Below are 22028 nucleotides of genomic sequence, written 5' to 3'. Positions count from 1 at the left end.
ATTTACGCTTAAGGCTGTAGTGCCATGCATTTCTTTAAAGAGACAATTGCACTATTTCTTGTAATGGATGGGGACAGGGAGAGCATGGATTTGGAAGAATATATATATCATGTCTTTTTCTGAGGTTGGGGCAGATTGGGGCATCACTGGTATTTTTATTTGTTTTTAAAGCGTTGCAAGAATTCCTGTGCTCTGGTGGCATAGTAGTTCAGCAGCCTTAAAGGATAATTTTAAGAAAGGCTCAGAAAATGGCAGAGTGTGAGTGTGTACAATTGGTCCCTGTTTTTATGCGCCCAATCTGCCAGGCGCTAAGTGCTCTTGCAGAGCCATTAATGGGGCTTGCACACTCGCGGAACCTCATTTCTCACGGCCCTCGTGACGCTGTCGGATGGAATTATTGATTCCCCCACCCCTTGTATAAAAATGCTGTAGCTGAAGGATGGAGAAAATGCACTCTCCCAGTCACAGAGAGGAGGGTGCTTGAATCGATTAGGCTCCAATACTAACTGTTCACCTGCGAGTAAGCCCTATCAAATTCGACAGAACTTCTGAGAAGCCATGGTTAGGGCTTGTGCTGTTAACAGTTGGAATCGCTGTCAAATTTTGCACAATAAAGGTGAAATATCCCAAGCAAATTTGGATGGTCCTGCTTGGCCAAGATGCCAAAAAAAGTGAAACATCCAAAGAACATTTGGGTGGTCCTGTTCCGGCAAGATAGATGTCTGAATAATTTTGAGGGGGGAGGGGGAGGAAAGGCAGAAAGAGTCTCACTCTGCTCACTTTCCAGGAGAGAGGCATGAAATATCGCCTGAATTTCGCCTGCATTTGTAACCAGGAGGTGCAAAGAATTCGAAGGTTTTTCAGGGAAGTGGCACTGAGTTTTCTTCTCAAGCGGAAATTTCTCAGGAGGGTTTCAGCCATCCTTGGCCATCAGCCATGGATTTCTCTCTGTGCGTGTGTTTTAATTTTGAAAGCAAAATAGAACAAAAACAAAAACCGCAGTTTGGGAACGAGATTGGGAAGAAGGCGCCTGTCCTTTGTAGAGGAGCGCAAGGTACTCACAGACACGTGATGCGATGCAAGAAATCCATCCGCCGGCGGCGGGAAAGAACCAATAAAGCGGTGAGTTTGGCGCGCGAGAGCTTCCCAAGGATGTGGCCGCCCGCGAGGCAAGGTCCTGAAGGAGCGGCGGAGGGCGCCTGTTGGAGTGACTGACAGACGCACAGAGACAGCCTCCTCAGCTTCTTCCCCCTCTCATTCGTCCACCCGCCTGTCTGTCTGTCTGTCTGTCTGTCCCCACCTGACGGGGGCTCCTCACTTCTCCTCGCCTCACTTGAAGCTCAGCGTCCGAGGGAGGCGCACGCCCGCCTGGAGCCATGGACAGCTCCTGGGAAGAGCGCGGGAACACCACGGTCCCCTCGGGCGGCGGGAGCGAAAGCCCCGTCCCCAGCCCGGCTGCTGCGTCGTGGGCGCCCACGGCCGACTTCGCGCCCAGAGAAGACAGCGGCTCTCCGTCTTTCTGGAACACCCCGTTGAACCAGGCTCTGAGCGTCTTCGTGGCCCTGGCTCTGTTCGTGGCCATGCTGGGCTTGGGCTGCACGGTGGAGCTGAGCCAGCTGGGCGCGCAGCTGAGGCGGCCCCTGGGCTTGCTGCTGGCGCTGCTGTGCCAGTTCGGGCTCATGCCCTTCGTGGCTTTCCTGATGGCGCTCATCTTCGCCCTCGACGAGGTGGCCGCCGTCACCGTCCTGCTGTGCGGATGCTGCCCCGGGGGGAACCTCTCCAACATCATGTCGCTCCTGGTCAACGGGGACATGAACCTCAGGTACCCGAAGAGGAAGGGAAGGGAGGGCGAAGCTGGAGGCCGGGTGGGGGTCCGCTGGGCAAGAAGAGCCAAACGGCTAGTAACAATACTACTACTACTACTACTACTACTAATAATAATAATGCTACTACTAATAATACTAATACTAATAATACACATACATGTGTATTACATTATACATACATACATACATACATACATACATACATACATACATTTTTTTATTTATACCCCGCCCATCCTCTAGGAAAAAGGGTGACAGCGAGACTGAGTGCATTTCTCCTGCAGGAGGAAGCGGGGAGGAGAGAGATTGTGGGTGCTTCTGTCTGAAATCGGTGTTTTCGCCTTAAAGTTGCATTATTTCCATTCACATTGGGATGGCGAGCAGACATTCAACAGGTGTAGTGCCCTCCTCTCCCTCCCATCCCCCCCCCACGATGGAAGCCAAATCCACCTGTAAAATATCTTATCAGTTACAGCATCTGCTCAAGGTACGGAGGTCCTGCGAGGAAAAGGAACGGAGAGATAAAATGTAAAAGATGAGTTATAATGAATGCCCTGTTCCCAGAGGGTGGGGCAAAGAGGCAAGTGCCACTGAGCAAGTGCAGAGCGCCTGCGCCGGAGTTATCTGCCTTTCCTAATGGAAGTTTGGCCCGTCGCTGCATCTCCAGCCTGATAAAAGATGCACCTGTTGAATGTCTGCCTGTTACACACCCGTGATAGGCTCTGTCAGCAGGGCTCTGCCAGGAATCACCAACAGACATATGCATTTGGGCTTGGGGAACAACTTTCCCTACAGGCTTTAATCCCCACCATCTGTTTCTATGGATTGATAATTAATGGGGGGAAGGCAAGACACGGCTATGGGGGGTACAGCCACACAATGTAGGCAGCCTCCTCCTTCTGCACAGTACATCTTTTTATAAGCCGCTAAGCTCTTGCTTCTCTCTTCGCTTTCCAAGACCCTCTAGTTTCACTTGCAAGCTGGCACAAAGAGGAGATAGAACTGTGCCAGTGTGTGTTGTGAACCTTGATAGCCAGACACGCCCTGCAGTACAGCAGTGCTGAAAAACAGAGTTTGGGGTGTGCGTGGGAAGTTTTTTAAGATGGGGAGGGAGAGGAGAAAAGTGTGGACTGTGGGGAAAAGAGATAATGTGTTTAAGTGAAGCCTGCACTGGGCAGATGAGAGGCAGCACATCATGCCGCGTAGCAAGGACAGTGCATTGTAACGAATTGTGGAGGGTGCCTTTCCATTTCAAAACTACCAGCTTCTGCTTATACAACACACACACACACACACACACACACACACACACACACACACACACAGTGTAAAAGGCATAAATCACCCATATAAAATTAGCAGCCGGGCAGGAGGTTCCCACTGACAGTGTGAGGTTGGAAAGACTAAAGGGAAGAGGCTTCTGCAATAAAATGTGCCGCCTGAGCAGCCCATGGAAAGTGAATGGGGCGGTAGAAGGAACTTCAGTACATCACGTATCTTTCCCTCTGGGAACTGTTTTCTCTCGTCTCTGGCAGTATAATCATGACCACATCGTCTACATTGCTTGCTCTGGTCTTGATGCCTCTTTGCCTGTGGATCTACAGCCGAGCCTGGATCAACACCCCGTTAGTGCGCCTGTTGCCCCTGGGCGCCGTCACCATGACCTTATGCAGCACTCTGCTCCCCATCGGCATTGGGGTCTTCATCCGATACAGATTCACCAGGGTGGCAGACATCCTGCTGAAGGTAAGCCAGGCCCCAGATGCCCACCTTTACAGGGGATACAGGGAGGAGCCTTAATACAGGCAGAGACTACAGTTCCATCTAGCTAGAACCAAGAGCAGTGGTATAATTAGAGCAGGCATAGGCAAAGTCGGCCCTCCAGATGTTTTGAGACTACAATTCCTATCATCCCTGACCACTGATCCTGCTAGCTAGGGATGAAGGGAGTTGTAGTCCCAAAACATCTGGAGGGCCGACTTTGCCTATGCCTGCTCTAATTATACCACTGCTCTTGGTTCTAGCTAGAGTTTGCCTATGCCTGAATTAGAGTGTCAAACTATAGGGCCACGGAGACTTTGGTTCAAATCCCCAATTAGCCAAAAAGCTCACTGGGTGACTGCCTCTCAGCCTACTCTTTCTCACAAGGATGTTGTGATAAAAAAAAAGGAATATACCACTTTCAACTCCCTGGAGGCAAAGTGGAATATATGAATGTAAGAATACAATTAAAAAAAAAGAAATTAAAGTGTTACTCCAGTGAGCCAGTGGGAGAGCATATATGTCCTGAAGGCACAGGACCCCTTTGCATTATTTGCCAAGTGTCGTGTTTCCTCTCCCAAGTGAAGAACCGCTCTAACAGGGCTGCCGGTATCTGAGGTCTTGCAGAGTCGTTGCAACCAATGATCCCCCGTCCAGTATCGCGAGATGAAATCCTGCCTTGAGAGCATTTTTTGTTGTTACAGAATTTACACAGAAGGAATTCACACACAGTAGTCCTCCTATGACATTGCCATATGCATAGTGGTGTTGTTGTTGTTTAGTCGTTTAGTCATGTCCGACTAAACGATATTTCTAAATTTCTAAATATTTCTAAATTTCAACCGCTTGCAGTTTTCTTTCTGGGGGAAAAAAATAAGTGGCTTGTGAGATAAAATGTGTGGGGTTTTTTGCCATTGTGGTGCCTTTTTGGGGGGGCCAAGTATAAAAAGGGTGGGGTAAAATAAATGCCCCATAGAATTTTCCAACAACACACATGATTTTCTCAGGGGCCATCTTACCACCCCAAGATACACTGGAATTTGATTTGGAGTAGCAAATAAATAAATAAATAAATAAATAAGTAAGTAAATTGGTAGCAGATGAGGGCCACACTAGTAATTTGCAATTTATCCTGAATATTTATTTTTAAAAATTATTTAAGAATCACATACAATCATTGCTCTCTAGAGGTGATTTAACAACAAATTAAAATATAGAATAACATACATTATAAAACAGCAGAGTATTAAATGTGACCAGATAAAATTAGCACTCTAGAAATGTTTGCTTAAATAAATAATCTTCTTATGGCACATAGGAGTCATACAATGCCATCATCTGCCTCGCCTTCATTGAATGTTCCATATTGTAGGCGTTACTGAGCTGGGTACAAATATATTTGATTTCCAGGGCACAAGGTACCTCTGAAAGCTCAGCTCCTAATGATTATCAGTGATCTAGTTGGCCAACTGAGAGTGAAGCACTCTGATCCCAAGTTGTTTAGGCCTTTGTACACTAGTACCAAAACCTTTAACATGGCCTGGTAGCATACAGGCAAGGAGTGCAGTTCCTGGAGCAAGGGTGCTATATACTGTCAGAAAGCTACCAGGCCTGAACCCAGACTGAGATGTGCTCAGATGATCAGTTTTCTCCAGCAATTACTGCAACTTATCCACCATGACCATCCATTTTTGTTTTAAAAATGCTTTTGCGTTAATTACATAGATTGCTTGTGCACCTCTGAATAATTAGAATGGGGAGGTGGTGAGAGCACCCTTAAATCTTCTATATTGGGGTAAGCTTTTTTTTTTTAGTATTTCTCATTGTTCAGTTTTATAGTCCCAAAGCATGTGGTATATGAGGTTGTTGAGAGCGCCCATTAATTCTCTAGCTAGGGAAGGCTCTCTTTTGGCCCACCTATGTTGCAATCCTGCTGTTTTATGGCGTTTCACTGAACTCTACTGTATATTTTGTTTTAATATATCTTTCATTGCTTCGGGGAGCCTTGGGCCAAAAAACCCCAAAACCAGTATATGAATAAATTGGAATAAATAATAATAAATGGAAACAGAACAAGCAGTTCTACCATTACTCCTGCTAGTTCTGTCTGTGGTCACCAAATACACACCATTCATTTATATAACAGCACCCATACACATTCATATGCTTTGGCAAATGAAGCGGTCTTATGTGTCTTTTGTTTTAACAGATTCCATGCTTTCCTTGATGCTTGAAATATATTTTAAATAACCTGTATGCTTATTGATATAGTAATATGTAATTAAGAGCAGCGGTCCTCCAAAATCCTACTCTATCTAATCCAATGCTTTCTTTGCTAGGTTTCATTGTGGTCCCTCCTGGTATCCTTGGTGATCCTTTTCATTCTAACCGGTACCATGCTGGGACCTGATCTGCTGGCTACTATCCCCGCTACTGTCTATGTAGTAGCTGTGCTGATGCCCTTGGCTGGCTATGGCTGTGGTTATGGCATAGCAACCTTATTTCGCTTGCCGCCTCACTGCAAGAGGACAGTGTCACTGGAGACTGGCTGCCAAAACGTACAGCTCTGCACTGCTATACTCAAACTGACCTTCCCTCCAGAGCTTATTGGGAGCATGTACATGTTCCCCTTGCTCTACGCTCTCTTCCAGGCTGCCGAAGCTGGTCTGTTTGTATTGGCCTATAAGGTGTACGGCAAGGATTCCTACAAACAAGAGCCTCTAGTAGGGGAAGAAGAAGAAGATACGAACATTTCCTACAAAAAACTGAAGGAAGAGGAAATGCCAGATACTTCCTATGGCACTGTGACTGCCGAGGGCCATGCCTCAGTGCTCATGGAACCGATGCAGACTGCCCTCTAGAGGAAGGGAGGACCTGAACTGGACGTCCTGTTGTGGGATAATGTAGCAAACTGTTCAGTCAAAGCGGGAGGCAGGGAGAAGATGGTGGCACAAAGCAGTTGCTGTAATCTTGATTCCCTCAGCATATATGGTTTGTAAAAATGCCAGTATTTTTCTCCATGAATAGCAAGTCGCCGGTGACCACCACCTCAGCTACCACCACCAGTCATTAATATGAGCCATCACAATAAAGTATACTGAAATGCAAGCAGGCAGGAAGACTGCATGCTGAAGAGAGGGGTTTTACAAGGCAATTTTAAATACTAGTATGAGAGGGAGGGAGGAGAAGAACAGGGGGATTAATGCTGATAGTATTTGTTCTTGTGTAAGTGAGTGTCACCAACATTTGCTGTTTAAAAGCTTTGTATCTGTTTTACATTATTCAGCTTCTGTATACGTGGAAAGGTTGAACTCATGTTGTATATTTACCACAGTGATTAAATTTCTTCTGAAGAAACCAAGCCATTAAGAGGACTTATGAGACACTGTCTGCTTCATCTAGTTGATATCAAAGCTGTCCCTCTTTTCACAGACAGAAGAGGAACAAGATCTCCCTCCCACAGCGGTAGTCAAGAGAAACTCTCTTCCGAATGAGTGGGGGCCTTTATAAAAACTGAATGCTTCTTAACTCTTCAGGGTAGATACCTCGGAGCAAAAATCTGGCAATCTGGCAAGGAGCTGGACCCGTAACCATTCTCTAAGATGCCAAATAAGGGTATTTCTTAGCCCTTTAACCAGAGAAGCAAGGAACTGAATTATGTTCTGTTTGCATGCAAAGCATACATCCCTGAATACAGTATGTGGCCTCCAATTTCTGTAGGTCATGTGGACTTGCTTGGGAATCAAAGCTAGGATTTCAATGGTTCACCAAGGTTGTAATCCCAAACATATTTACCAGAAAGTAAGTCCTACTGAATTTAATGGGATTTACTTAATTAACTATGTTTAGTATCAGACTAAATAGCAACGTAATATGTGTATATTGTAAAATATTACTAAAGTCTGAAATGCCATATCATTAAAGTTTGTGGGACCACTTCAGAGGTAACCAAGGTAAAATAAATTGCATGTGGGATGTGGCCTAGCAGTGAAATTAAGAAATAATATACATATAGCACAATCCAGTACATGCCTATTCAGAAATAAGCCCATTGAGTTTCAGTCAGTTTACTCCCAGATAAATGAATACAGGATTGCAGTCTTGAATGGTTTGAAGGGCCCTGATTTCAAGGTGACTTTTCCCCGTTTAGAGGCGGACCTTTAGTACATTTACAGAGAAGTAAATTCTGCTGAGTTCAGGAGTTCTTACTTCCATGTAAATGGGCCTAGGATTACAGCCTTATTAAGTTTACTGTCCCCTTTCAATGTATATTTGTAGGCCATGTGGGAATTTTAATGCACAGCGCTTAATCAGTTCTACTACTTTCTATTATTATTTGTATATGACATTAGAAAACCGGTTAACAGCCGAGTCCTCTGCATGTTTACTCGGGAGAAAACCCTACAGCGTTCAGTGGTGTTCATTCCGCAGTGAGGCTGCAATCCTGCGGACACTCGCAGGAAGAACGCGCAGTTAAATTGAGGGGTATTTTGTTGCAGTTAACCACCTGCTGCTGCAACAGAGCGGGCCGCGCGCGTGCATGCATGCATGCTTCCTCCAAGGAAAGCCCCCGACGTTAATTGGCGCTTGCTCCGAAGTAAGCGCGCATAGGCTTGCAAAGCTCGCACCACGAGACCCGCGCAGCTGTGGGTCTCCCGGGAGAGGAGCGCTTCTACGCAGCCGCCCCGGGGCCCGCCCAGCGGGTTATTTAAACCTCGTCCGTTATGAGCGCAGCCCGGGGCGCAGGCCATGGCCGCTTTGGTCGACGACGCCATGGAGAACTACTCGTCGTACCCTTCCTACAACCCTTACTCCTACCGCTACCCGAGAGGGAAAGGCGGGCAGGGTCCTTGGAGGCAGCGGGGTGGCTACTTCTCGGGTTATGGCGAGACGGCGGCGGTGGCGGCCGCGGCGGCCGAGTACTTCGACAACTACCAGCGGGCGCAGCTGAAAGCCATCCTGTCCCAGGTGAACCCCAACTTGACGCCCCGCCTGCGCAAGGCCAACACCAAGGAGGTGGGCGTGCAAGTCAACCCGCGCCAGGACGCCTCGGTGCAGTGCTCGCTCGGGCCGCGGCCGCTCTTGTTGCGCCGTCGCGCCGTCGCCATCGACCAGGAGCAAGGCAGCCCCGTCACCGGCAGCTGCCGGCCCGTGCGGTTCCCTAGGACCATCGCCGTCTACTCGCCCGTGGCTTCGCGGCGCCTCACCACTTTCCTGGAAGAAGCCGAGCCGCCGGACGGCCCCACCGCGGCGTCGACGCCGCCCTCCTCTCAGCCGCCGAAAGCCGACGAGGCGCGCGCCGGCGGGGAGAAGGCTGCCCACCAGGAGGGTCCCGCCGACCTGCAGGAGGAGCAGCGGCCGCGCCCCAAGGCGGAGAGGAAGGAGGTCTCGGGCCCAGCACCTGAAGGCGGCCAGGAGCAGCCGGCGAAGCCTCGGGAAGACGGCGAGGAGGCGCCGCCCCAGCCAGAGGACAAGTGGGGAGCCGAGGAGCGACCTCGAGAGGAAAGCAAGACCCGCGTGCGCTTCCAGGTGGGTCCCTCGGCCGGCGGCTGCGCTCGCCTCAGTTTCCCGCCTCTTTCTTGCTTCTCGTGGAGACTCGCTCTTCCTATTTCCCTTGTGCGTAAGCGGAGGGTTGGGATTTCTTAAAAATAATATATTTATTATACCCCGCCCATCTGGCCGGGCTTCCCCAGCCACTCTGGGCGGCTCCCAGCAGAACACTAAAAACACCCCAAAACATCAAACATAAAAACTTCCCTAAACAGGGTTTCCTGATTTCCTTTTTTCTGCTGCGCTTCAGTGAAAGTCTCAGGGTGGCAGTCAAGAATACGGTGAAAACACGTTTATTTATTTCTTGAATTTTTATACCGCCCTATAACTGCAGGCCTATACGCAGAACAATAAAACAAAGCAGGAAGGCATACATAACTGGACGTAATAATTCAGCTGAATGGATGAAACTTAACCAGTCCCTTCTGCCCTATGCTGTCTGGGGCTCCTGTGGGAATCCGTATTTGTGGGATGGTAGTTAGTCTGCTTAGGCCAGGCTTGGCCAAATTGTGTAGCGGGAACAAGCCTTACTGTCCTGAATGAAGAGTAGAGCTATCCTTCCACTCTTGCAAGTGAAAACTTGAGTTTTAGGGAGCCTAGGGGCCCGACAACAGGCAGTGCATTTTTGTACATAACTGTTCTTGAACATAAAATAAAAAATTCCTTCAGTAGCACCTTAAAGACCAACTAAGTTTTTATTTTTAGTTGGTCTTTAAGGTGCTACTGAAGGATTTTTTTTATTTTGTTTTGACTCAGACCAACACGGCTACCACCTACCTGTTCTTGGACATGTTTGCTTAAAACCAGAAGCAGCCTCTGGGGGGCCTTAAAGTCTGGGCAAACGTTTGCAGCGTAGGCACTAACTCCTAGGGGCCAAGCGGGCTTTCTCCCCCCCTAAAATAGAATATGAGGGTGTCAGCCCCCCCCAAGTTTATGGGCATTGCCATTCAAATGGTGTCATGTGATTGATTATATGGGTTGGGGTTTATCTGCCTCCCCAATATTTTATTCAAGTTGCCCCCCCCCGGTGGCAGGGTGGCTTAACCATTTCCCTCTCCCAAGCTGGGACTTGTGGGGGGGGGGTTACCTGCAAGTGAATTCAGGTTAAAAAAATGCACAAGGCTGTATGTTATGCATCAATTTTAGTCTTGTAAGACTTGTACAGTACAAGTTTGGGACCTGCACTGTCCGTTTTAGCATGAGGCCGATGGTGATGTGCTTCATTGGGCAAAGGCAAGCTGTCCTAGGCTCTTCATGCAGGCATAATGAGAATCCTTGGATAATTCCAGTATCTGATTCAGAAGAGCAGAGGAATTACCTGCTTGCAGCAAAGAGGGGGGTGGTAAAGGGAGCAAAGTTGAATACCGTAGACCCTGTGGTGTTGGTTTCATAAGAGCTTTTTTGTGCTTCGTGGGTTGTTGGCTTGGGCCAGTCAGTGGTGGGGAACCTGTGACTCTCCAGATGTTGCTGAGCACAGGTAGTGCTGGCTGCGACTGGTGGGAATTGCAGATCAAAACATCTGGAGGGCCACATGGTACCCACCCGACTTTTCACAGTTGCTCATGTGCAAGAAGGAGCACATAAATGCAGTTAATTGGAATAAGCATTTCATAGTTCTTCGTGGCTGAGCTCTGAGCCTCATGCGTTATTGTGTATGGAGAAACTAGACTAGCTGGGAGACATAGGATTGTGGGGTTGGTGGGGAGACCAAAGTTCCATTTAGTACACTATCCCTGCCTCTATGTACCAAGCTGCATCCCAACCACTTCTGTGGTGTGGATTCCGGCCACCATATCCTGAGAACATGTGTATGGAATGGAGAGCAGAAATGACTGGTTTGTCTTCCCCTTTGCAGAAACTTGTTTCAGGCTGTGACACTCTGTCTTCCTGTGGTGAGCAATCAAAATGGCTGGCAGTAGTTTATCAAGGCAATACCCAAAAGCCTAAAATGCAGCTTGAGGATTCAAAATGGCAGAAGACGCATGTACCAAAAAGCAGTGTCCAAGAAGCTCACTGAACACAAGTCTTTGCTTGTGTTCCAGTGTGTGGAAATGGAGCCAAACATCTCTGGGAAGGCTATGCCAGCTTCTGGGCACTGTAGGAATAAAAATGGGGGGTGGGAGGGCCAGCCTGCTTGGTGTATCTCAGGGTGGGGAAGTTGGAGCAGGCCTTAGGCAGGTTTATGTTAAAGAAGCTGGTCTTTAAGATACTCTATAAATCAGGGGTCTCCAAACTTACCTGGCCAGTGCCTGCAGTGCCGATCGTGTGGTGGGCGAGGGAGCGCACGCTCATTCACATGCACACATGGTCACGCTAATTCCGGTGCACTTCCGGGTCGCAGGAGCACCAGAAATGGCTTGTGCGCATGGGCCTCCTCCGACCCGGAAGTGTGCCGTAAATGACGCTTGCGCATGTGCGCAAGCTATTTCCAGTGCTCCTACAACCTGGAAGTGGGCAGCCACACCACGCCGGTAAGAGCAGGCGGCGGGGGTTGCTGCGGGCCGGATAAATGAGCCCTTCAGGCCGTATCTGACCCACGTGCTGTAGTCTGGGGAAGCCTGCTATAAATAAATGAAACAACAAATAAATTGGTTACCAACTTAAATGGTATAAAATTGGAGTAATGTGACTTGATCTACTGCCTCTAGTCAGAATCCTGGTAGCTGTAGTTTGAACAACCTGAAGATGATTTCAGAAGCTCCAGGCAGGCCCATTAGAAGTGTATTACAGTAATTAACATAGAGGTGATTAGGGCATGAAAGACAGAGACCAGGTCTGGCTGAGTTAATGAGTAGGAAGTTCAGTACGTACATAGAACTACATTTCTATGGGGCACTAACACTCTCCACCTCCTAGTGAATTACGGTAATAGTGTTGCTTTATTTAAGAGTGCAAAGAGAATCTTGCAGGGAGAAGAATGGCCAGTTCTAACCCTCGATATAGAATGTATTTAAAAGAGGGACAACTCTCTGGACTGAGATTGAAAGTGATGCTTAAATTGGAGGTTATTTGGATACTGTTTTACAAGCGAGTGTTAGAAACTCAGATATATAAATTAGGTGCCCAATGGCTCCTTAAATCAGGGTTACAGTCACCAAACCGAAATGTCTAGTTGCCATTTTGGGGCCAGAAGGCTCAAAAGTAAAGTTGTATTTTTCAATACAACTTTTTGGTTTCTGAAATTCATTCCGACTCTGCAGATAAAATACAGTGGATAGAATTCTACAGGATGGGGTATTAGTGTGTGAAGAGTCACGATCCAGTGGTCCCCAGGCATGCACCTGCAGATGGAGACATCAGGCGCCCTCCTGGCACCTAGGCATCTTCACTTGGTCACAAGTGGCTGATAGCCAGCTGCAAAATGCGCCTGGCGAATTTTGAATGCTGTCTCAAGCAGTTAGAATAAGGTCCATTATTTGATTATTGATGTAAACCTCCAGAATGTATTTTGTATAGTTAGTTTTTACCTCTATCTTCAACACATTGTGTTTTATTTTATTGTTGTGGCTAGTGGTTGGTGCAAATAAAGATTCTTCTGATTCTGATTCTTCTAGCTTGTGAGGGAAGCTGCTGCCAATTGCTCTTAAGGTGCACAAGGTCAGGGCTTGCAATAGGCTGTTCAACTAGAGATGTCGGTTCCCTTACTTGTTTGGTTTATGCTCTCTAGTTCCTAGAGCAGAAGTATGGCTATTACCACTGCAAGGACTGCAACATCCGCTGGGAGAGTGCCTATGTATGGTGTGTGCAGGGCACAAACAAGGTGAGTATTGTCACTAGAGCAGTGGAGGGTGGTGGTTTTGCGCTTTGGTAAGGAGTTGCCTTCATGCTTTTCTCCTTCTCCCCACCCACCCTCAGGTTTATTTTAGGCAGTTCTGCCGAACTTGCCAGAAATCCTACAATCCCTACCGTGTGGAGGATATCACCTGTCAAGTAAGCAACCACTCTTAGGAGGCCATTGAAAGCAAAATACTTTCCAAACATACTGTTGGTTTTCAGGCATTATTTAGCACGCTCTCTCTCTCTGTCTTTCTACTGCTTGTATTCGGATAGCCATACTGCTGTATAGAATACTTGTGCCCCTGTGAAAAACAGGGGTGCTTCTATAGAATCACGATGCAGCAACCTGCTCAGTTGGCCCTTGCCTATCCCCTATCAGATTTTGAGATGTGCACTTAGTCATGAAGAGCATGCAAACCCACTAGAACAGCATTTATAGTTTAACGTGTACATTCTGCACAGCACATGCACATTCTGTACTTGAGTATGTAGATTTAATTGGTACTCTTTCCTGTGCAAGATCAGTTCTCACTATTGGTGATACCAGAAATTAATTATAATTTTAATTACCCTTTAACTTTGATTGCACCAGGATGGCTAATAGGAAGGCTAAGTAAATTGGAAGGATGGGGAAAATTAATTGCTCATTGAAAATGCTCTTAATCTGTTGTACAGTTTTGGTGATCTTATAGTGGTTTTGAGTGAACTCAGATCAGTTTATTGGTTCAGAGGTCATGTGAAACACTGACTTCAGAAACTAGGATATTTTAATTGAAGCTGGGTGGGTGATTGAAATGGAGGTGCTTGTTCCAGAACTACTACTACTAAACCATGATATACTTGGCTGATGACTTCAAGTCCAAACTACGCCATGGTGTATATCTTTAGTTAATGCAGCCCCATGATTGGTTCATCTTTGGATACTTTGTGGAGTAGTTTAGGTTTAATGGAGGCATGTTCTACATGTGGTGGTAGAATGGACTGTTGCTTCAGACAAGTGGAGGACTTTGGAATGCTCCCCGTGTAATTGTTACGAATATAGTCCAGCCCTTTGCTTGCTCTCAATTTGCTTACAATTGGAAATGAAGTTTTAATTATTATTATTATTTTTTATGTGGGAAATTTAAATATCTGATTCCCCAGCTGCGCCCTGGTGGTGTGCATTCTGCTACATATGTAGACCAGAGTTTAAGTTCAAGATGCATAATTTTCCCAATGGGCAGTCTTAAGAGCCTACTGGATCAGGCTCACCCAGTCTAGCATCATGTTCTTCCAGAGGCCAACCCAGCTGCCTTGTGCAAAGCCTGAAAGCAGGACTCCTGAGCACAACAGCACTCTTCCCACTTGTAGTTCCTGACAGCAACTGACATCCAGAGATATACTGCCTCTGACAGTGGAGGTAGGGGTAAGACATATAGCCATGGTGGTTACTATCAGCTGACAGCATTACCTCCATGAATTTGTCTCATCTGCTTTTAGAGCAATCCAAGTTGATGGCATTCACCACTTCTTAAGGGAGCCTTATTCAGTACTTGGAATAGATCTTCATTGCTCTGCCTAGAGAGAAACTGAGCTTCTGTAGTCGGGGTGTGTGATGGAGATGCAACAATAATGGTAATGTTAACAGTTTGCTTTAGTAGGAGTTGTTGCATCCTATTATGCATGAGTCTTCCAGTCACTGAAGAGGCCCCCAAACAGAAAGCGGTGCTTAGGCTGAAAAAGAAAAAAAAGGGCATGGAACCTGTGAATATTATACCTATGCAGGCTCCTAAAGCATATTTTATCTGTTGAACTTGTACATGGATTCTTGTAGTAGTTTCAGATACTGTGCCTCTTTCTGTCCCGTTTCAGAGTTGCAAGCAGACGAGGTGCGTCTGTCCTGTGAAATTGCGCCATGTAGATCCCAAGAGACCCCATCGTCAGGATCTCTGTGGAAGGTGCAAAGGCAAACGTCTCTCTTGTGACAGTACATTTAGTTTCAAATATATTATTTGAGCAGGATAGTAGCGAAATAATCCTTTAATATAAATTTGCAATGACGCAGATATTTTGCTTGGAAACAGCAGGCTGCAACAGTGCAAAGCCTGCCAAATGAAGCTGTAGTATACTAAAGCAATTGTGAATCCTAATGCAACCTAATGTCCACTTCATTTTTTGTAATTGTATTAAGGGGGGAGGGACTCTGCCTGGCATACTGTGACTCAGCTATCTTTTTTTTGGAGAGAACGAAGACTTGAAAAGCAAGTTCAGCAAAAAAAAGGGGGGGTGTTGCTGGTGATGGGAGAGCCTTACTTAAACCCTCCTATCCATGTGTACCAGCCTTCCTTCTTGTTACCCTCTTGCTATGAAATGCTTCTATGTAGAACCTAATGCACTTAAGTGGCCCCAAACTGGGAAATGCAATTGTATGTATGAGTTTCACATTGACAATTGCTCTATACAGGGCAGGTAAAGTTATGGGAAATAGTTAAAATGTATGGAGAATCAAATATATAACTGATATGGAAAGGGGTGGAATAGCAGTGAATTGTTTATTGCTAGAAGTAGGAGGCAGTGATGTATAGTCCTTTAGATTTCTTCAACTGAGGTGTACTTGAATGGTGCTGGGTAAAAACTAGACAATTGTTCTGGATCTAAGTTGTGTGCATAACTGAGTATTGATAGGTACAGTATTTGGTACAATGGGAGAACTATTTCTGACCAATGCCAGTTTAACTTTGTAGGTGAGTGGCAGGATATGTCTAATGGCTGGCCATTATGCAAAATTGAGAGATTAAGATTCTGTGTTTTGAGCCAAGACAGTGAATGGCATGCTTCTAAATATTACCTACAACTTTCATGATGATGAGGCGCTGAGTGAATGTATAAATAAAGGGATTGTGATGCTTTATCACGGCTTGTAACTGTTTCATTAAGTTCTTAACTTTTCCAGTTGAAGATGATATGAATGTCGAAAACCTGAAATGGACTATTTAAGTATTCAGTCTCTCTCCTCCCACCACTCCCACATTTAGCAAACCCTCACAGCTGACTTCTATTATGGACTACTTATCCCTGCACTGGATAGGCTGAGGATTGGGGCTTGAGGTGAAAATTAGACTTTCGACTTCTGGCACATATACTTGCCACTAAGCTACACCAGCTAGTGCCTGAGAAAATGTTAAAAAACAAGACGAGTGGTTTCACCAATGACCAGGGAGATAAGACTTTCGTGTGTGACGAATTCTTTGTCTATGGGACGGCAAGTAACAACATAAACATTGTTTTCAGGATTTCTGGGCTGTGAATACACAGCCCAGGAACAAGCCGCCACTTCTACTGTCTTCCAATGACTAATCTACTCTTAACCATATCTGCTTAACAAAAGCATCTAAGCAAATATGCAAGGTAATGAATGAGGTGTTGCTACAGTAATTAGCCAGGAATCATACCTCTCTGATTTGGTAGACCTGGGCACATTACATGAATGGACCTGCAGCGATCCCTGGGCTTCCATGCCACCAGTCCTGTTAGGAAGTGAAGCGTAAAGCTTCAATTTGCCGTTGTTTCCCATTATATCTGCATACAGGTGGTTGAAATGGAAGCTTTTTAACTTTCTCCTAGTGCTTGGACAGCATATGTGCCTAAGGCTCACCGTTGCACATCCTCTAATGGAAACCATGCTTTGCTGTTATAATTGTTACATACTATACTATGTCAGTATAGTTGATATAGTATAACTATTTTTTATGGAAAGCTAGGGAATTATTGTTTGGTTAAAGCAGTTTAAGATTATCAGAGGCAGCTGAAATTGTCACTGGCCACATTACTAGAACTACATGCTGCAGTCATTTTAAATACCGGTACTAATATGCAGTGTTTATAGTTCCAAATTGCCTTGTTTTGCCAAATACCTGCTTTCTAGTATCAACTTTAATTGCTAAGGTTCCGAAGTTTCAAATGGCTTGCTTGATACACTTTACCCAGGGCTTGCTTCTGGATAGAAGCTAGTATGACTGCAGGAAAATGGGTTGTAGTGTTAACTGGGCACACTCCAACTCCTCTTTAATACCTTCCATCAAGCAAAACTTCCCCCTGTACTGTCAATTGATTACTTGTGTACTGTCAAGTGTCAAGTGATTACTTGTTTTCAATGTGTGTCATGCATCTTACAGATTTTGTTGTACAGCAGTTTGTACAGCATATTTTTCAGTGATAAAATATATTTCCCAACTTTTTAAAGTCCAGCAGTGCCACACAGGAATACATTTTGCAATTTTGTGCTGGAAATATTTCCTTCCTGGTCAGCAATGGGAGTGGGGATGTGGGATATTGAGGTGCCGGCGAATAATTCACTAAGGGATGGGAGATTTCTCAACAGTCAAGGCCTTGTTCTGCTGCTCAAGCGCCTTTCCCTGTTTTGTGTAGTGAAATCTCCTTGGACCCAATCCAATGAAAAGCATCTCTGAAGTCCCAGTGATTTCAGCGGGAGAAACGTGAAAATAATGTTTGTTATCTCACTGATTGTTCCAAGTACTTGCATGCAGATCCATCTTAAACATCTTGCTCACCTTGCCTGTGTTTGAACTAGCACTCCAGGCTCCTAAGGTTCTGGAGATCCTTTAACTGGCATTACCAGAGACTGAATTTGGACTGCAATGCATTTATCTAATACATTCTACCACTGAGCTATGGATCTCCCCACCCCCAGCACAAAAATGAGTTTGGCTCAATTCTGAACTATCAGTAACATACACAAATAAATAATTCGGGAGAATCGCCAGCCACATCATGCAGAGTTTTGGAGCAGCTCCCCCTCTAGAGTTCTTTTATCTACACTTACCCCTAGCAAGTCATGTAGTGCAATTACAGCACTGCATACAACATGTATGTTTGGTTAGAGGATGTGTATTGTATCTTTGTCACTTACTATAGCTAGTCTATAAGCATGCTAAGGTTGTCAAACTGTATGCAGGACTTCTTAGGAATATCACTTTTATGCTTTATTCTATTTAAATGAAAAAATTCCTTCAGTAGCACCTTAAAGACCAACTAAGTTTTTATTTTGGTATGAGCTTTCGTGTGCATGCACACTTCATCAGATATCTGAAGAAGTGTGCATGCACACGAAAGCTCATACCAAAATAAAAACTTAGTTGGTCTTTAAGGTGCTACTGAAGGAATTTTTTTATTTTGCTTCGACTCAGACCAACACTGCTACCTACCTGTAACTAGATCTATTTAAATGTTTGCATACATACCCCACAATCCTTTTCAGAAAATACACAAGGTAGCAGATATGAGATTTTATTTTACCAACCCTCCCCAAAGCAAAAAGAAACACAAAAAGGCCAATAGATGTAAAAAGTATAATACACCACTAAAAACTACACCCCCCCTTTAAAAGTGTATTAAATAATTAGGAACATAATCTACAGTACCACAGAGCCTTCAAAATAATTAAATTATATCAGGGTAAAAAGTAACAGAACTTGTGTCAGCAGTCCAATGGTATGCACACTGCCTTCATTTAATGTATTCAGCATAATTACATGTCTACTCCATTTCCCCAGTGGAAAAAAGGCCATGCTAAGATATTTTATGTCTACATTCTACACTCTGACATTTCAGAGCCCAGTTTTTTTTGCTTTAACATCACAGTGGGTAGGAGAGATGCATAAAATACAGGGCATTTGTTCCTTCAGGAATCACGAGACATTCATACTTTTTTGCTTCTAAAAAAGTTTTGGTTCCAATAGAATCCAGTTTTATTTTGTGCTACAAGATTTCGACAAGGAATTCTAAAGTATATTGTAGGTTTTGGTAGTCAGTGGTCTCTCCCTTCTACAGTCCCAAATTCCTAAGCGTTGTTATGAAGATACAAGCAAGTTTACACCTTTTCTTGAACTCTAGAATACACAGATGTAGATCATGTATTCCATTAACAGCCACTATTCCCCCCCCCAGCTTTATACACTATTCTCATGTAACAGTGCATTGCACAATTGTACAAGAAAAAATACTGGATTTTACACTATACAATTTCTAGAGTATGTACAGAATAAAATAAGTTAACTTGTCTAATGAGTTGCCGAGGAGCAACATATATCTTTTAATATACAGTTTAAAGTCTCTGCAGGCAGCTACTTTTTGGTTAGTCATCAATATTTGTAATAAGCGCTGATCAGAGAACTGAGCAGCATTCCAAACAAGTTAGATATATTATTTCTTTTTTGAAAACTGGATAATTCCAGTTTAAAATATTATTAAATGCCATAACATTTACAGACTAAGGAGTTAAATCTAATAAAATATTTTTTTTCTTCCAAAAATAATCTTGCAGTGCTTTTTTTTTAGGCATGCTCAGACCATATCAAACACCCATACCTTCAAAATGCAATTGTCAGATTTCCATTCAGTCCTACTTTCACACATAATTCACCATTATAGACAAAGGTAGAGTAAATACAACGTTGATAAATCAATGGAGTCTGCAGTCTTTCCAGCTCCAGTATGACAGCACATTCCTCATGACATTGCCAAGTGTATTAATTTGGCATCACCTGATGATTTATTTGCTGCTTGAAAGCGAAGAAGCCTCACACAGGTCTTCAGCCAAAATAACCAGCCTTGATTTTTAGCCTCATTTACCTGCTTTTAATTGTCTCACTATCAAGAGGCCATTATTGCAACAAGTCTTACAATTCTGTTTTTGAAGACAGTAATGCATTTGCAGGCATTGTTTTTAGCCCTTTTATTCAGTTTTGTATATGGTTATTTTCAAAAAGTGTTCATACTGTCCATACGCAGCTACTGTTTAAGAAAACGTTAAGGTGATGGCTATGAGGTTTCAAAAAACCTTCATTTCTGAATAACACAGCTTGCTCCCAGTAAGTTCTTCACTGGTCATCACAGGTATGGTTTCTGTCACAAACAGCAAGTTTCTACAGATATGAAAAGGTGCTTGATAATATTGAGACCATTTCAGTTCTTCTCTGTGGGACAGTAGTTTTTAAAACCCAGTGCTCAAACTTCCCACTGCTGTATGTTTTGCCAGAAGCTGATAAGACTGCACCATGCGCAGTGACTCCCGGATCTCTAAATTTAGTTCCATTAGTTTTGAGCTGGCTTCTGACATATCTTGTTTTGAGCCAACTACTGCAAAACTGCCAGTCTGGCCGAGGGTCTGATGACGGAAATATATCTGCAACAATGTTTGTACTGGGTCATCTTCTGAACTGCCAAATATGTCATTGGGCCAAATACATCTGGAAAAACAGAAAAGATGCATTTAATGTCTTTGTCTTCTAAAGACGTTTATCATGTTTACATTTTATAAAGTAGGCTTGCTTCAAAATTCTAGGTCAAAAACTATTATGCCTTACAGTTATGAGATAACTTAACTCCATGTTTGACATCTGGCTTTACCTTACAATTTGTATTGATAAAATAAGAAATATACTGATGTAAGTAAGCCATTGTGTAAAGGTCCCTCTCAATTTTATCCTTTTCAAATGAGAATATTAGCAAATTGTACCTGAAAGCTTTGACCTGTACTATAGCAGACATAAACTCTTTATTCCTCAAAGTTTCAATGAGAGAATGAATGGCAGTCTCGGTGTTGGCTTGGGAAGCTTCTGGAATTTCCATTTCTTCAATACCACTGTCAGAAGCAGACTCCGCTTCCTTCAGAAAGGCTTCTAGCTGTGCAAGCTCCTCTGACATGTTTATTACCTAAAACAAAAGAAGATAAACTTAAGTTTTTATACTAAAAGCAATGTTTTTCTCCGATTTAAGCAGTGGGGACAGAGAGTTAGTTTTTTATATGTAATTAGGGCATCATAATATTTCGGGTTAAATGCTTGCTCACAGAAGTACCTCAACCATTTTATTCTGTCTTGATCAGACCACACCTGGAGTACTTGTGTCCATTTCTGGGCACCAAAATTTAAGGAGGATATTAACACGCTGTAACATATATAGAGGAGCATGACCAAGATGTTTAGGGTCTGGAAACCAAGCCTTAAGAGCAGGCATCCCCAAACTGCGGCCCTCCAGATGTTTTGGCCTACAACTCCCATGATCCCTAGCTAACAGGACCAGTGGTTGGGGAGGATGGGAATTGTAGTCCAAAACATCTGGAGGGCCAAAGTTTGGGGATGCCTGCTTAAGAGGAATGGGTTGAGTATGTTTGGCCTGGATAAGAGGAGACTGAGAGCCATCTATCTAAAAAGCTGTCACATGGAGCAAGCTTATTTTCTCCTGCTCTGGAGCATAGGAACCGAACCAATGGCTTCAAGTTACAAGGAAGAAGATTCTGACTAAATGTCAGTAAGAGCGGTTTGTTTTAAAAACTCCATTCCACCGTCAGAGGTTGGACTAGATAACCCTCGGGATCTCTTCCAACTTTTAACTGCTCACAATATAAACTTGGAAATTTTGGTATATGTGTATCAGCAACTTTGACATCAATCCAACTGCAATTGGGTGATGGTTGAAATTATAAAGTGAAAATTGGTTATGTACCATTAAATATGCATTAGAAGACAGAGTACAGAATGCTCATAATGGATACTGATGTTCTTTACAAATGTGATTAACCTTGTAAGTCAGTTTGTTTTATCCTCTTAAAACAAAATTGAAAATCTCAAGTAGTTTACTTCTAACAAACACTAGTAAAAACATTTGTGGTATTTTCTTTACCTCTGCCTCTTTTTTAACTACATCCACTTGGCTGATAAGTTTACAATATGCTTGGAAGAGAAGCAACAACTGGAAATGCAACTTATATAGCCTCCGGCACAACTCCAATTCCTGTAAATGAAAAAAAAGGTCATTATCTTAAATTCAGTATATTAATCAACTATATAATAATCAGACAATAAAATAACAAAACAGCTTGTCTAGTGAATAATTTGCAATATAAAAAAGTTATTTGCACAAGCTAATGCAGTAAGATAAAAGCTGTAGATGTATAATTAAAAAGTGGTGTTGCCCTTATAACTTTACCTTTTAAGAAGGGCAAATTGTATTTACAACAAAGAAAACAGAAAGGGATTCTCATGACATTTCAGAAATGCCATGCTCTAGCAGGGAAGAAATTGCTTCTGTTTCTACTGGTGATGTCAGTTTTAA

At 44.1% G+C, this 22028-nt stretch overlaps 3 protein-coding genes across 15 annotated transcripts in view; 2 read left to right on the top strand and 1 right to left on the bottom strand.

Annotated features, from left to right (window-relative positions):
* Positions 1-1075: 1075 nt before the first annotated feature.
* SLC10A4 (solute carrier family 10 member 4) lies at positions 1076-6944 on the top strand. Its single transcript, XM_035112105.3, has 3 exons — positions 1076-1822; positions 3362-3572; positions 5927-6944. Exons 1-3 carry the CDS (start codon positions 1377-1379, stop codon positions 6446-6448), a joined length of 1179 nt encoding a protein of 392 aa, XP_034967996.1. The 5' UTR covers positions 1076-1376; the 3' UTR covers positions 6449-6944.
* Positions 6945-8104: 1160 nt separating this feature from the next.
* ZAR1 (zygote arrest 1) lies at positions 8105-15803 on the top strand. Its single transcript, XM_035112084.3, has 4 exons — positions 8105-9116; positions 12805-12897; positions 12993-13067; positions 14766-15803. The coding sequence occupies exons 1-4, from the start codon at positions 8337-8339 to the stop codon at positions 14907-14909; spliced, it is 1092 nt and encodes a 363-aa protein (XP_034967975.2). The 5' UTR covers positions 8105-8336; the 3' UTR covers positions 14910-15803.
* Positions 15804-18184: 2381 nt separating this feature from the next.
* The window catches only part of FRYL (FRY like transcription coactivator), a 144847-nt gene continuing 141003 nt past the window's right edge, over positions 18185-22028 (bottom strand). For 12 of the 13 annotated variants that reach the window (XM_060278893.2, XM_088660892.1, XM_060278896.2 and 9 more), the window contains 3 exons: positions 21597-21707; positions 20431-20627; positions 18185-20161 (listed from right to left, as the gene is read on the bottom strand). In XM_060278893.2, coding sequence (XP_060134876.2) covers positions 19906-20161; positions 20431-20627; positions 21597-21707 — 564 coding nt within the window. In that variant the 3' untranslated portion in view covers positions 18185-19905. The remainder of the gene's footprint in view (positions 20162-20430; positions 20628-21596; positions 21708-22028) is intronic. The other variant, XM_060278897.2, reaches the window with a different exon arrangement.

Source organism: Zootoca vivipara, chromosome Z1 (genome assembly GCF_965207765.1).
Source record: "Zootoca vivipara chromosome Z1, rZooViv2.hap1.1, whole genome shotgun sequence".
Classification (NCBI taxonomy): Eukaryota; Metazoa; Chordata; class Lepidosauria; order Squamata; family Lacertidae; genus Zootoca; species Zootoca vivipara.
Note: the sequence above shows the minus strand (reverse complement) of the source record. Positions and strands in the feature narration are given on the sequence as shown.